This window comes from Scardinius erythrophthalmus (genome assembly GCF_964197995.2).
Source record: "Scardinius erythrophthalmus genome assembly, chromosome: 5".
Lineage (NCBI taxonomy): Eukaryota > Metazoa > Chordata > Actinopteri > Cypriniformes > Leuciscidae > Scardinius > Scardinius erythrophthalmus.
The window spans coordinates 54,512,486-54,526,057 of record NC_138225.1 but is presented as its reverse complement, the minus strand read 5'-3'; the positions used below and the strand labels follow the sequence as shown (position 1 = coordinate 54,526,057).

The following is a 13,572-nucleotide window of genomic DNA, read 5'->3' as shown; positions in this document are numbered from 1 at the left end:
GTAATAATGTATGATTTGCAAAAAATGAAAACTGCTGTGTCTGTGTGTAGATGAGAGAAGCAAAGTGTGTGTGCGTTGTGCACACGCTACATTGATTATGGTCAAGCATGCGCCCTTAAAATAGCCTCTGAATAACGCGCCGCTGACTTTAGACGAGGTTTCTCCTGGTCAGTGGAGGAATTGTTTTCTAAACCTGCAAAATAGCACCAGGGAGCGTTTGTGCCGGAACACGCCTCCTCTTTTCGCTGAACCGCCCCCGGGAGCGCAAGTTCATTCCCTTATTTACCGACGTGCGTCTGTGGAGGGAAAAGTCCGCTGTGCGTCGGGTGCAAAATAGGAATGATACATGCGTCGGTGCACAAAGTCAATCGCGCTGGGTGCAAGATAGGGCCCCAAGATGTCCACCCTGTTGTGTCGATTTATATTGGCCATAAAAATGTTTGCTTCCAAAAAAAAAAAAAAAAGATTTTATATAGCTATTAAAAATCTTCCTAAATGTAAACCTTCTGCTAGTGTGTTGCTCTTTCCAAGCTAGTAATGGGCTTTATGAGCTTAAAGCGTCCACCCTGTTGCATTGGTGTTACTTGCCCTTGAACATTTTAAAGTCCCCGTCGTCAATAATTTTATCCCTTAAAACTCATATTTGATTACCAATATTTGATTACCTCATTTTCCTTGAAAAATTTCTTCAAGCCTTAAAATAGCTAGAATGTAACTCGACACCTTTGCCTCATTTAGTATACGTGGTTCTATGAATATGCAAATGAGCTCCACCTCCACTCTAGCTAGTAATGGGCTTTATGAGCTTAAAACATCCACCCTGTTGCATTGTTAAAATGTCATGTAACAGGGTGGACAAACCTCCTCGTGAACTGGTCAGAATTATTAGGCGCTTGACCGGTGTGTTTTTATGATAGACAGAAATGTTCTCCCACTGACAAGACAAAAAAATCACATTTTTATATATTTTCAACTCAACTCAAGTGTGAAATCCACCAAAACTGTAGAAATGCATGAGGAAATCAGCCTGAAATGAACATCATGAAGAGAGAAGGAGCCGATCCTGATCCATCCCTGCATTCCTCCAGTCCCTCCCATCAGCCCAGTCTTCCCAGAATGCCGTGCGTCTATATAAAGCGGTGTTGAGCGAAGGAGGGCTGGCGTGCAGCGGGTCACACACACAGACAGGAGCCGGACACACACACACACACAGAGAGAGAGAGAGAGAGACAGGTCAGTGGAGAGGAAGTGCAGTGAGTGAATGAGATTGGCTTTAATGTGTGTGAGTGTGTGTGTGTGTGAGTTAAGCTCTTTAAGGTCTTGCTGTAGCATGAGAATCAGACTCAGTTCTGTGTTTGTACAGCTGCAATGTCAAACAGGACGAACTCATGATGCTTTATCATGAGAACCCGATCCCACTTCCGCTAAGGAACAAACACACTGATGGAATCAATGGCCGGTTTCTCTATTGTAAACACGACCTCGTTTACGTAACAAACAAACAAACAGAGCCGCTCTCTTAAAGCTACGGCGCGACACACTGTCGCTATGGCAACAGCGGAAATGGCCAACATCCTGCGTTTTTTTTCCGTCGGGTTTGGGAATATTTAAAGGCTTCTGGTGCTTGTTGCCTCTTTATTGGCTTTAATGAACCTTGGAACGCCCATGGAATCTGTTTTATCGCACAACAGGTTCTTTAAAGTGGAAAAACTAAGAAAAAACGGTTAATTTAAAGTTTTTAACGTTGATTATGAGAATGAACGAGTGGATCTCTGAGCTGAGTGAGTGGAGGCGGGGCTCATTTGCATATTCATAGAACCGCGTATACTAAATGAGGCAAGGGTGTCGAGTTACATTCAAGATATTTTAAGGCATTACTTTTTAAGGCAGAAGAAACCCCAAAACACAATTTTAAAGTAAAATTAATCAACATATTTAGTTGTTAATTAGTTGTTTTTTTCTGTCGGGTTTGGGAATATTTAAAGGCTTCTGGTGCTTGTTGCCTCTTTATTGGCTTTAATGGTTCCATAAAGAACCTGGGAACTTCCATGGAATCTGTTTTATCGCACAGAAGGTTCTTTAAAGTGGAAAAACGAAGAAAAAAATGGTTTGTTGATTATGAGAGTGAACCAGTGGATCTGAGTGAGTGAGTGGAGGCGGGGCTCATTTGCATATTCATAGAACCGCGTATACTAAATGAGGCAAGGGTGTCGAGTTACATTCAAGATATTTTAAGGCATGAACATTTTTTTTCAAGGATTTGTTTTTAAATATGTCATTTTGGTGATCAAAGATGAGTTTTAAGGGATAAAACGATTGACTACAGGGGGACTTTAAGAACGGTTCTTAAAGAAAAATTGTTCTTAAAGGATTTTGCAGCATAAAACCCCCTTTTGTCAGCTTTCTGTGTAAGAGTGTGATCGACAGCTGCTGCAAAGAACATCTTTTTTTAGCGCCGGTCTGTTGGTTATGAATCTAGATGACAGGACGGTATCGAGGTTTCCCGTATTAATGTCCACAGGCGGGTCACATGACGCAGAGTCTCATTAAAACACATGCAACTCCTTCTAAATTTTGATTTATGAGGTCATACGTGAAATGTAATCTGCTGTCCCTAAAAATTTGCTTGCTAACACTTTATTTTAAGGTGACGTAGTTACATGTTACGACACGTATAGTAATAACAGTAGATTATGCATAATTACAAGTAACTAACCCTAAACTAACCCCTAACCGTAACTAACCTAACCGTAAGTAGTCAGGACTTATTTGAGTAATTACAATGTACTTAACCTAAGTTTTTCATGAACAGGGTCTTGGTTTGAAAGCAGAAAATGTTGTTCATAAACTAAATATTATATGTCACTATGTTATTTCATTAAATGTTATTTTTACATTTCTAACATAAGACATCTGACATTTTTGAAACCCTGTTTTTGCACTTCTGTTGCAACTCTCATGTTTCTACAGATTAAATTATATATATGTAATATAATAAAATATATATGTATATATGTATATATATATATATATATATATATGCAATTAATGTGTAATTAAAATGGTAAATAAATGTAATAAAAATATATAAACATATTTATATATATATATATATATATATATATATGTATATATATATATGTGTGTGTGTGTGTGAGTGTGTTTGTATGTTTATATATTTTTATTACATTTATTTATTTTTTTTACAATATTTAAATTAACTTATTATATAATATTATTTAGGAATTAATGTTATTTTGTAGTTATTTATTATTTTATTAACAAGAATTATTTGTTTGATCATATATATATATATATATATATATATATATATTAAGGTTTATATAAATTATTACATTTATTTGAAATTGTATTTACAATATTTAAATGAACTATTATATTATATTATATTATATTATATTATATTATACTATATTATATTATATTATATAAATTTTACTTTGTAGTTATTCATTAACTTCTATTAACAAGAATAATTTCTTTAATCATTTATCTTTAACTTGGCAAATTTGAATGAAAACTGAGAACACAGATTACCAGTTATTATTTCATATTCTGTAGAAAAGGTGCATATGATGTCACTTCCTGTGCATCAAAATTGTAAGGAATGCTCTATTTTTAAAGCAATCATGGGAAAATTTCACTCCAATGACAATGAAATTAAAAAATAAAATAAACATTATTTACAAAAGCCCATCAGTGTTTGACTGATCTCCGTAATGCAGAGAGAGTGAGCGACTGATGGAGCAGCTGCTGCTGAGACTCATGTACACCAGCTTTATATAGCAACTATTACAGTTCTCCCCGGCTCACAGACGCGGACACCAATCTGTTACGCTCTCTAGTAACCAAAACCTTAAAGTGATTTCCAAAATGTTACATAATCTAAGTCCATAACCTTTCTAAACTTTCACTACTTTTGGTGCAGTGACGTCTGCATCTTTAGCTCTGCTTTTAAGTTGGACAGTGGATCAAATGGGTCTTAGAAAATGGTTAATAAAACACAAAATATTTAATAACACAAATAAATAAAACACCTTTAAAAGTAACAGTTTTGTATATTTGAATATACAAAACAATTGTAACAATGTAACAATTGTATGTATATATATATATATATATATATATATATATATATATATATATATATATATATATATATATTTACAATTGTACTGTGTTAGAGTTTATATGTCTGTTTTCATAAAAATAAAATGCATTAATATTAATATCTGTTAATATATCTATTAATATATATTTATTATTTTAATAATACATTTTAAAATCTCAAGTTTCAGCTTTGTATAGCCAGAATGACTCAAAAGCAGCAATATTTTTCATTTATTTGTATTTGTATGTCCTTTAAGCTGTAAGGAGCAGATACATGTGGCGTATTGGCTGACATTCCAATGTAAAACAAACATTAACACTAAAACTAATGCTTTATTTGTAAATGTCTTTTGCACGACACACTAAACAGTGAAATCTATCAAGTAATGGCCGTTGAGTATGCATTTTATTACACAAGCTGTAAGTCATCGGGACACAAATGGGGCACAAATGCAGCGTTTCCAGGGATTGTATGCAATTTAACATGCATGTATAAAGCCATATTCATTCCAGCCCAGTTAGTGTCCGGTAAACGCCCGAACAACAGTCTCACATGCCGTGAGAAATCTCCATAACTGGCCCGAGCGCGAGTCCTAAAGCGTCCAGTGCTGATTCAGGCCTTCGGGTCATGACATTTACCGTGACCCGGGCCGTAAACCATCTCAAAGCAACTGGAGAAAAGATCACGGCACACATTACATAATACTGCACTGAACAAAACACAGATATGTATCTTGAACAACCAACAGCGTGAATGCGTTTCAGAAGTCATGAACGTCTGGAGTATAACCGGATCAGAGACACAGACGAGTGTAAATACTGAAACTCATCACACCGGTATATGGAAGACTTTACACAATATAACAAGGAACTCTCTTGGTTTCAGTGCATACCATAGTTATTACAGTGCTGACAAAACCAAGGAAGCAAACTGGATTTTTAAAGCAACTTCCTTATATTTCAGTATTTGCAAGGAAACATGAGCAGACTTGTGGGACATCCACAACATAATTACAGTCAAACCTAACATTATTCAGACACCAGAGATCATTTTTGATATTTTTACTAGTGTGATCAGGACACTATAGTTCAATAATGTGAGTGAGGAGAGCAAAATAAAGTAAACTGTGACATATTATACCCAAATATTCTTCATACAGTGACTACCAGTGACAATGATTGGGACACTTTGAGCTGATCATGTTTTGCTGAAGTGTGTTTTGTCTTTAATTGCTAATGCTCTTTTCACACACAGACTGAACACAATGAAGCATTGCTTGGTGATTGGTTGAGCTAAACTGGTATTATCTAATTGTGTAGTTAAATTTAACAGCTGACAGATATTCAACATAATTCATGTGTGAGACAGTCTAACAGAAGGACGGACAAAACCAGTCACATATCAGCTGAGTTCTGCTGATAATGTGAGGTTTCTGAATAAATTTAGGTTTGACTGTATATACTTTACTCTTAGTAACTAAGTAATTTTGAGTCTTGAACAGTTTCTTAACCTTGTATCCCAGCTGACAGGGAACGTTCTGGCAAGTTTCTCTCAATTAATGTAATCAACAAACGTTCTTCATTAATAGAAGTTATCTGATCTGTAATAATGCTCTCAAAAACAAAAACATTATTTATACATCAAACAGTTTCAGTTGGACGTTTTTTAAATGTAACAACTTGTTTCGGAATGTCAGAGAAACATTCAAAAGTAACATTAATGATGAAATGGAATACATTCCGGAATAACGTATTTATGACTTAATGGAACCGCTTAAACGTTCTTAAAACATATTTTTGTCCTCAAAGACATGCCATATCATCACACTAATAATAATAAAACAATATCATGATCTTTTCCAAAAACACATTTTGAGTTGCATCAAACAGTTATGGGGTTAAAGGTCAGGGCTAACACTAGATCTGAGCACATTACTCTCAGTCATCTTTACTTGACTAACGTCTCATATGAAGATCAGCGTGTAAACCCTTCGAGACAGTGAAGCTCCAGCTGTGAGCAGAGATCACGAACACGAGGCGGTCTTCATCTCTTCCGCTCTTTCAAACTGAAACCCCAGAGCAGAAAGCCCAGCCTCTGAGAGCACAGCGTTGGCATGAGGAGTATTGCTGGTCACATGACCAAGAAAAAAGAGATCAGTTTACACTTGCCATCAGACTCGCAGGGACCGAGTGTTTCAGCCGAGCTCACAGAACAGTAAGACACGCTCTTTTAATATCCTTCTTCCTTATGGTGTGGGAATGTCACTATAGTCTCCATCAGAGCTGTTTACTGTACTAACATGCATCAGTTAATCTGCAGGGTGAGCTCTATTTGCATGCTGTGCTGGAGATATGAAGTAGAATTATATGCATAAACACACTCTTGCAAGCGAGCAACTGTGAGCATAAGTAAATGAGCATGAATAGAGCGTTTGAGAGTTTTGAGCTCCAGTCAGCTGTTTACAGTAACGCTCATATTATCTGTGAGCGCGTGTGCTCCTGTTCTGGGTTTGAGGCGTGACCCTCAAAAGTGAAAGCTCACATTTGTCACGTTTGTTCATAAGCTTCTCATAGAGCCTCTTAATCCAGGGTTTGATTTAAAGGCACAGAACCGGATATCAGGGAACCTTCTGACAAGCTTCTCTCAACTAACTTTCTTCCAGTAACGTTAATAAAAATGTTCATTCAAAGACATTAAAAGTTAAAATAATGCTCTCAAAACGTTCACAGAAAACATAAAATATTAGATCAAATTGGAACAGAATAAACCCTCGTGCGATCACGTCGATTATCAGCAAATATCCACGTTTTCACATCTTGAACAGTGTAAGTGCCATCTAGTGGTTAGGAGGAGAATAAACCTTTTACCCAGTCCACCTTTAACCCTGCTAATGAAAATAAGTTCTAAGAACAATTGCTAGTGTTTCCGTTAAGTTATAAAAGCATTATTTTTGAATGATCTTTTAAATCAAGTCAACATTTATTTCTAGAGCACATTTAACCCTTGTCTTATGTTGGAATTCTGTGCACTCCCCGTATGGTTCGGGTCAAATTGACCCTAATTGGATTCAATACAATTCCTCAAAAATCACACTATGAAAAGCAACAAAGATTCAGGTACAAACTGTAAACTTTTAATATCAACATTTGTCAAATATTCCAAAAAATATATATCTGAAGATATGATTTAATGAAAATGTTTTTTAACCATTTTTTAAAACGGTTTTGTTTTGACAAAATTTGAATGTACATTATATTTATATATATTTGCATGCATATACATTTTTTTTTACTTTTTTTTTTTTTTTTGCTTAGAACATAATAACTGAACAATTAATCAATTAATCAGAGCACATTTTTCCTGCTGTCTATGTCGAAGTCTCAAGATATTTCAGATATCTTGAATATATAAATGAGAGCTTATTTTACTATCTGTGTCTGTCAAAGATTTTCATTTGTAATTTGCAATTAATTCTGAACACCATGATTTAGCTTTTTCAAGTGTGTTTGGTTTGGGTTAGAGCACTTTTAGATACACTTACACTTTATTATTTTGTGTCTGTACAGTTGCTTTTGAATAGGGGGTCAAATTGACCTGCGAACATCACAAACATAATAGTAATTTTGTTTGTATATGTAAAAAAAAAAACACACCAGCATATTGAAACTTTGCATGCATGTTCATGATGATAAAATTTATTTAAAAAAAAGGTTTAATATTATTTCAGGTAGCTTGAAAAAATAAATGATAGGTAATTTTTACCATCTGTGGCTGACAAAATATTTTTCTGTATTGAAATAAGTGTGGAAAAACTTTTTTTTTTTTGCTTCATACAGTAGTAAAAAAATAAAATAACAAAATATAACCAAGAAATGTAATTATTTTGGGTCCGTACAGTTGCCTTAGAGCGCTAAAATATGCGGGTCAATTTGACCCGCGAACATCACGAAAGTAACAGTAATTTTGTTTGTATATGTCAAAAAACACCAGCATGTTGAAACTTTACATGCACGTTCATGATGATAAATGAGAAAAAGTCACAAAATATCAAGAAAAAAAACATAGGTTAACCAGTATTTCCGACAACTAGAAAATCTAAACGGGTCAAATTGACCCGCAACATAACGCAAGGGTTTTTAGCATCAGAGTTGCACCAAGGTGCTGCACAATAACACATTGAGCATATACAAAGAAAGCATTTCCATTTGTTGACATGGTTAGATTCAGATGCTAAATATCATATATTAAGTTGGGTGTCCACTTTAGAGATATTCACCATTTTTATAATGAAAAATAAAAATATGATATTAATCATCATACAATAAAATATCCTTTATTGTTACTACTGTAAAACCATATTAAATTATTATGGGATCTGCTTTCAGAATCTTTAGGCCAACTTTTTAAAATAATTTAGTTTCTGTATTTTTTAAATATATTTTTATATTAACATATTTCAATGACAGTATATTTATTGAACAAAAATTCATTCTTTCATTTGTCAAAATAAACAGAAAATAGAACAAACTTTTGCAAAAGTGGTTGTTTTGAACAAGTATTAACTTAGACATTATAGACGAATCCGACGCGCGTTCTGTGTAGGCTGCCATCTTGTGGCGACGCCATTACTGAGCTGTTACTAGTATGTAAACAAACCTCCGTGATAACGCAAACGCACCCTCGATGACAGCTACAGCCAGGCAGTATGACTTGTTGGGTTGATGATGTTAGACAGTGGCCTCCAGTCACAGATGAAGGTACAAACGATCTTACAGATTATTTATGAAAATAGCTTGGCAATAACTATGCTAGCTAGGCAAGCTAACGAGGAAACTATTAAAAGATCTGTCCATTTGGCAACAATAAATAAATTAACGATATCAAATAAACGAATTCATATTTTTCATTTGTGACCATTATTTATCTCATTTTCACATTTCAAAAGGAAAGGGTAAGGTACAGCTAACTGCTAGCCTTGTTGGTTCTCAGAGTGAGAGTCACAGTCAAGCAAATACAGTAATGTTACTACTGCCCCAACGTGCCCCTTCGGTTGTTTTAAATGTATTCAAGAGTATTTTCTCCTTCGCCTGCCAACTACAGGTCACTGATAGAGGGTCAAAAAAATTATCTGAGCTCCGTATGGGTTGGTAAAATAACACGCACACTCTACCAGATAATAAATACATAGTTCTTAAAGGACCTGTCCGATTTTCACAGACCATTAACAACACTTATACTGTTCAAATAACTCTGTAGAGGAAGAATAGTAAAGTTGTAGATGTAACGTTAGTGACAGTCGTAAATCGCGGGCTGTTTATTCCAGTGGACGCAACCAAACCAATAGGAGGCAATGGCGCAACGCTACCATAGGAACGCTACCCAGCAACAGCTCAGTAATGGCGCCCGCTTACTTCCGGTAGTTTCGCCGGATTCGTCTATAGAAAACATATTATTTTAGCTATTTGTATCGGTGTGTCTTTTACCCCAGACCTCGCCACCTCATACATTTATACAATTTTTAAACAAAATAAACCACTTTTATGATTTATTTTCACAGAAAATCAGTTGCTCGATCAATGTTAGATAAAAACATATCGTTTTTCTGCAATCATACACTATGGGAGGAGTATAGCACATTTTTATTAAGGTGTTCTTTAAGCCCCGCTGTACTACAGAAACACACTGTGACTTTCATGACTCAAAACTTCCAGATCAACACATTTGCACTGATCAGCAGAAGCACTGAAACGTGTGGTAAAAATGTGGTAAAAAGTGTGAAAGCTTGTGCTGTTCCTGCCTATAATCTGTCTGTGTGAAGCAGCTGAAGTTACAAAATGATATTTAGATACAAATAACAAAATGCCATTGATGGAAAAAAAAATCCCTCTTGCAAATCATGTCTTCACTTTATTTTAAATACACTCATAAATCTATAATAATTAAAGGTCCCGTTGCATGCGATTCCATGTTTCAAACTTTAGTTAGTGTGTAATGTTGCTGTTAGAGCATAAATAATATCTGTAAAATTATAAAGCTCAAAGTTCAATGCCAAGCGAGATATTTTATTTAACAGAAGTTGACTACAAAAAACGGCTCGATTGGACTACACCCCTCTACTTCCTTCTTTAGTGACATCACCAGAACCGTTTCTTGACTAACCTCCGCCCACAGGAATGCTCCCTCAACTCTACTGGCTACTTGCGCACTTCTTATAACTTAGCCTACTGTGTTTACTCAGCTCTTACGGTGATTTTCTGAAGTAAAACTGACGCTTCATCTTTTGTGTGATGTACAATAAACTTTATTAAACTCATCAGTACATGTTTGATCATCATTCAGACAGCAGACTTGTAGGCTATTAATAAATAATGGATACATAGCCTACAAGCAGATGACAAATACGTTATAATAACCGTAATTAAACTACTAAACCATACCTGTTTCATCTCTATACAGCAATCTGACTCTGTAGGCATTATTGTCCGACTCGAAATGAACGCCGTTACTGAGAGTTTCTGATATTATCATCATTCCGTGAGATGAATTTTTCCTGACAGACTGAGCGCGAGCTCATGAAGCTCCGCCCCCTGTGTCGTCCAGCAGCACCTCATTTGCATTTAAAGGGGAAACACTGAAACGGCTCGTTTTTCTGAGCCCCAAAAAATGTCAATTTAAACATGCTGTAAAAAATGATCTGTTGGGTATTTTGAGCTCAAACTTCACATACACACTCTGGGGACATCAGAGACTTATTTTACATCTTGTGAAAAGGGGCATAGAACGGGACCTTTAAGTATATTTTAGAGCTGTCGGGACTGATTTCGCGGGAAATTGCATAACGTGCGTCTCCGCGGGTCACGTGATATATATAGATCCAGCAGTGGGTAGAATGAAGCTGAAAATCTGCAGTCAGGAGAATTCACCACGGATCATTCAAAACCTCCGAAGAATCATGGGTTATAAAAACAAAACAAATTTTATTTTTCTGTCCATTTGCTCGTGTACACCGTCGAACTGCATTCATCCTCCAGAGCCGAAGCACAACCAAAACAATTATTCTTCTTCCGCCTAACGCGTGCAGACTGCAGTCTTAAAGGCACAGCAGCACCAAACAGCTGTGATTAATTTCGGTTTTAGTTTCGCTATTACTGCTCACATCCGGCATGATTTTGAACGGACTGGTGGAGGTTCATTAGAGAATGAGCGACAGGACTTCAAATCAACAATACAAGAACTCCCGTCTTTATTTTGACTAATTTTTGTGTCTTTTATTGCAGGATAATCTCTCACATAACAGACAACCATGGCAGGTGAGCAGAATTTCTTTAATCTACAATATTTTATGGATTTATTAGACGTACATTGACGATTGTTTTATGGAGTCAGTCACTCAAATGGAAGAGAGATGGAGAGATTGTTAAAAGCAGACGTGCGAGGAATCACAATCCTCCAGGCAGAGCCAAACCGACAGATGGAGAATCTGACCTTTACACACACTTACACATGAGTAGGGGCTGTCCTGCTTGAACACTGTGCGAATTAATGTTATAAATGTATCAGAAATATCGCTAACGCTAACTGATAAATAGATGCTGTAACGAATAAACAGATGGCGGTCCGTATATGACCACACAAATAAACGTCTCATCATTCTTCATCAAGATGTTATGGCCTCTGGCGACCTCATGTGGACATTCGTTGTATTGCAAGAGGCTATTACAGTAGGCTCTCTATATTATATACAGTGGTAATAATTGAGACAGTAACGAGGAAAAATACATATACAACTACTCAATTGTGAAATAGAAAAAAAAATAGCATACAAATAACCTATTTTTGAGTGAACTCATGCCCAGCAAACCCAGAACGTTCCCCTAACTATATAGGATTTCGTTCCCATTTGGTATTTTTATTTAGCCTATATATTTATTTATTTATTTATTTATTTGAGAACCAAATAATAACGTTATAGTTACGTTCTTATAAACTAAGTTTCCCAGAACGTTGCAGGGTGGTTATTTTTAATAGCCTAAAAAAATAACTTATATAGAACGTTCCCTAATGGTTATTTTTAGGTTATTATAATAACCATGAAAAATGACTTTCCAATTAAAACGTTGCAGATGTTTTTGTGTTATGACCAATACAGAGCCCTGAAATTATTTTAATACAGCATTTATGTTGAAATGAGGTAAATTAAAACGCGTTGTAATGATCATCAGATAAATCCAACTTTATAACTAAAAATATTAACTTAAATATTAAAATATCTACTTACTGGACGCGCTTTCTCTCGTCTTCCACAGAATCCCGCGCTTAATTTAAATATTAACGGTCATTTCGTTTTTACTGGCTGACTGACTAACAGCGATCTCTTTATTGAATAATTACTTATAATTAATATAGAAGTTAGAGTAAAGATGATTTTGGATAGATTTGACACCCTTATTGAAGAGAACATGATGTTAATCGAGAAGTTTTTGTTTACAGACCAAATGAAGCACATAGGCTACCGCTAAACTGTACTTTAAGTCAAATAATTGTTTATTTATTTTTTAATGTCAGTGAATAAATTGAATGTTTTAGAAATTATAGATTGTGTTGAAGTCATTGTTATTTGGTGTTGAGGAAATACAATCTGGGTACCTCGTGAATATACAGTCAAACCACAATGTATTCAGACACCTTCAACATTCCTCACATTATCAGTTTATTCGCTATAGTTTAGAAAATGGTACTAAAATATGAGCAGAACTCAGTTGATATTTGACTGGTTTTGTCCGTCCTTCTGTTAGACTGTCTCACACATGAATTATGTTGAATATCTGTCAGCTGTTAAATTTAACTACACAATTAGATAATACCAGTTTAGCTCAACCAATCACCAAGCAATGCTTCATTGTTCTCAGTCTGTGTGTAAAAAGAGCATTAGCAATTAAAGACAAAACACACTTCAGCAAAACATGATCAGCTCAAAGTGTCCGAATCATTGTCACTGAAGAATATTTGGGTATAATATGTCAAAGTTTACTTTATTCTGCTCTCCTCACTTACAGAAATGCACTATAGTGTCCTGATCACACTAGTAAAAATATATCAAAAATTATATCTGGTGTCTGAATAATTTTTGGTTTGATATTAATGGACAGATTTAATCTTATTTAATCTAATTAAACAAATTAGGATAAGTTACACATTGCACATATTTTTATTTATATGATTACAATATACAGTATAAATAAATATACAGAATGCAGATTTCAAAGAAAAAACAGGAATTTATAGTAATGGTTGCAGCCAAAGCTCATCATGTTTACATGTAGAGTTCAAGATCAAACCTGTTGTATATGAAGCTCTTCACCGTTGCCAAGGTGAGATGTTGGCAACCGTTGCCATGGCGACCTCAAGCATTCAGAATCAGATTTAACTGAAGGAAAGTG

At 35.2% G+C, this 13,572-nt stretch overlaps 1 protein-coding gene across 3 annotated transcripts in view; it reads left to right on the top strand.

Annotated features, from left to right (window-relative positions):
• The first annotated feature begins 1,140 nt into the window (after nucleotides 1-1,140).
• The window catches only part of ak1 (adenylate kinase 1), a 20,622-nt gene continuing 8,190 nt past the window's right edge, over nucleotides 1,141-13,572 (top strand). Inside the window, exons 1-2 of one of the 3 annotated variants that reach the window (XM_081365269.1) lie at nucleotides 1,141-1,233; nucleotides 11,410-11,442. In XM_081365269.1, coding sequence (XP_081221395.1) covers nucleotides 11,436-11,442 — 7 coding nt within the window. In that variant the 5' untranslated portion in view covers nucleotides 1,141-1,233; nucleotides 11,410-11,435. Of the gene's footprint in view, nucleotides 1,234-5,909; nucleotides 6,347-11,406; nucleotides 11,443-13,572 lie in introns of those variants that run through there. The other 2 variants (XM_081365270.1, XM_081365271.1) reach the window with 2 other exon arrangements.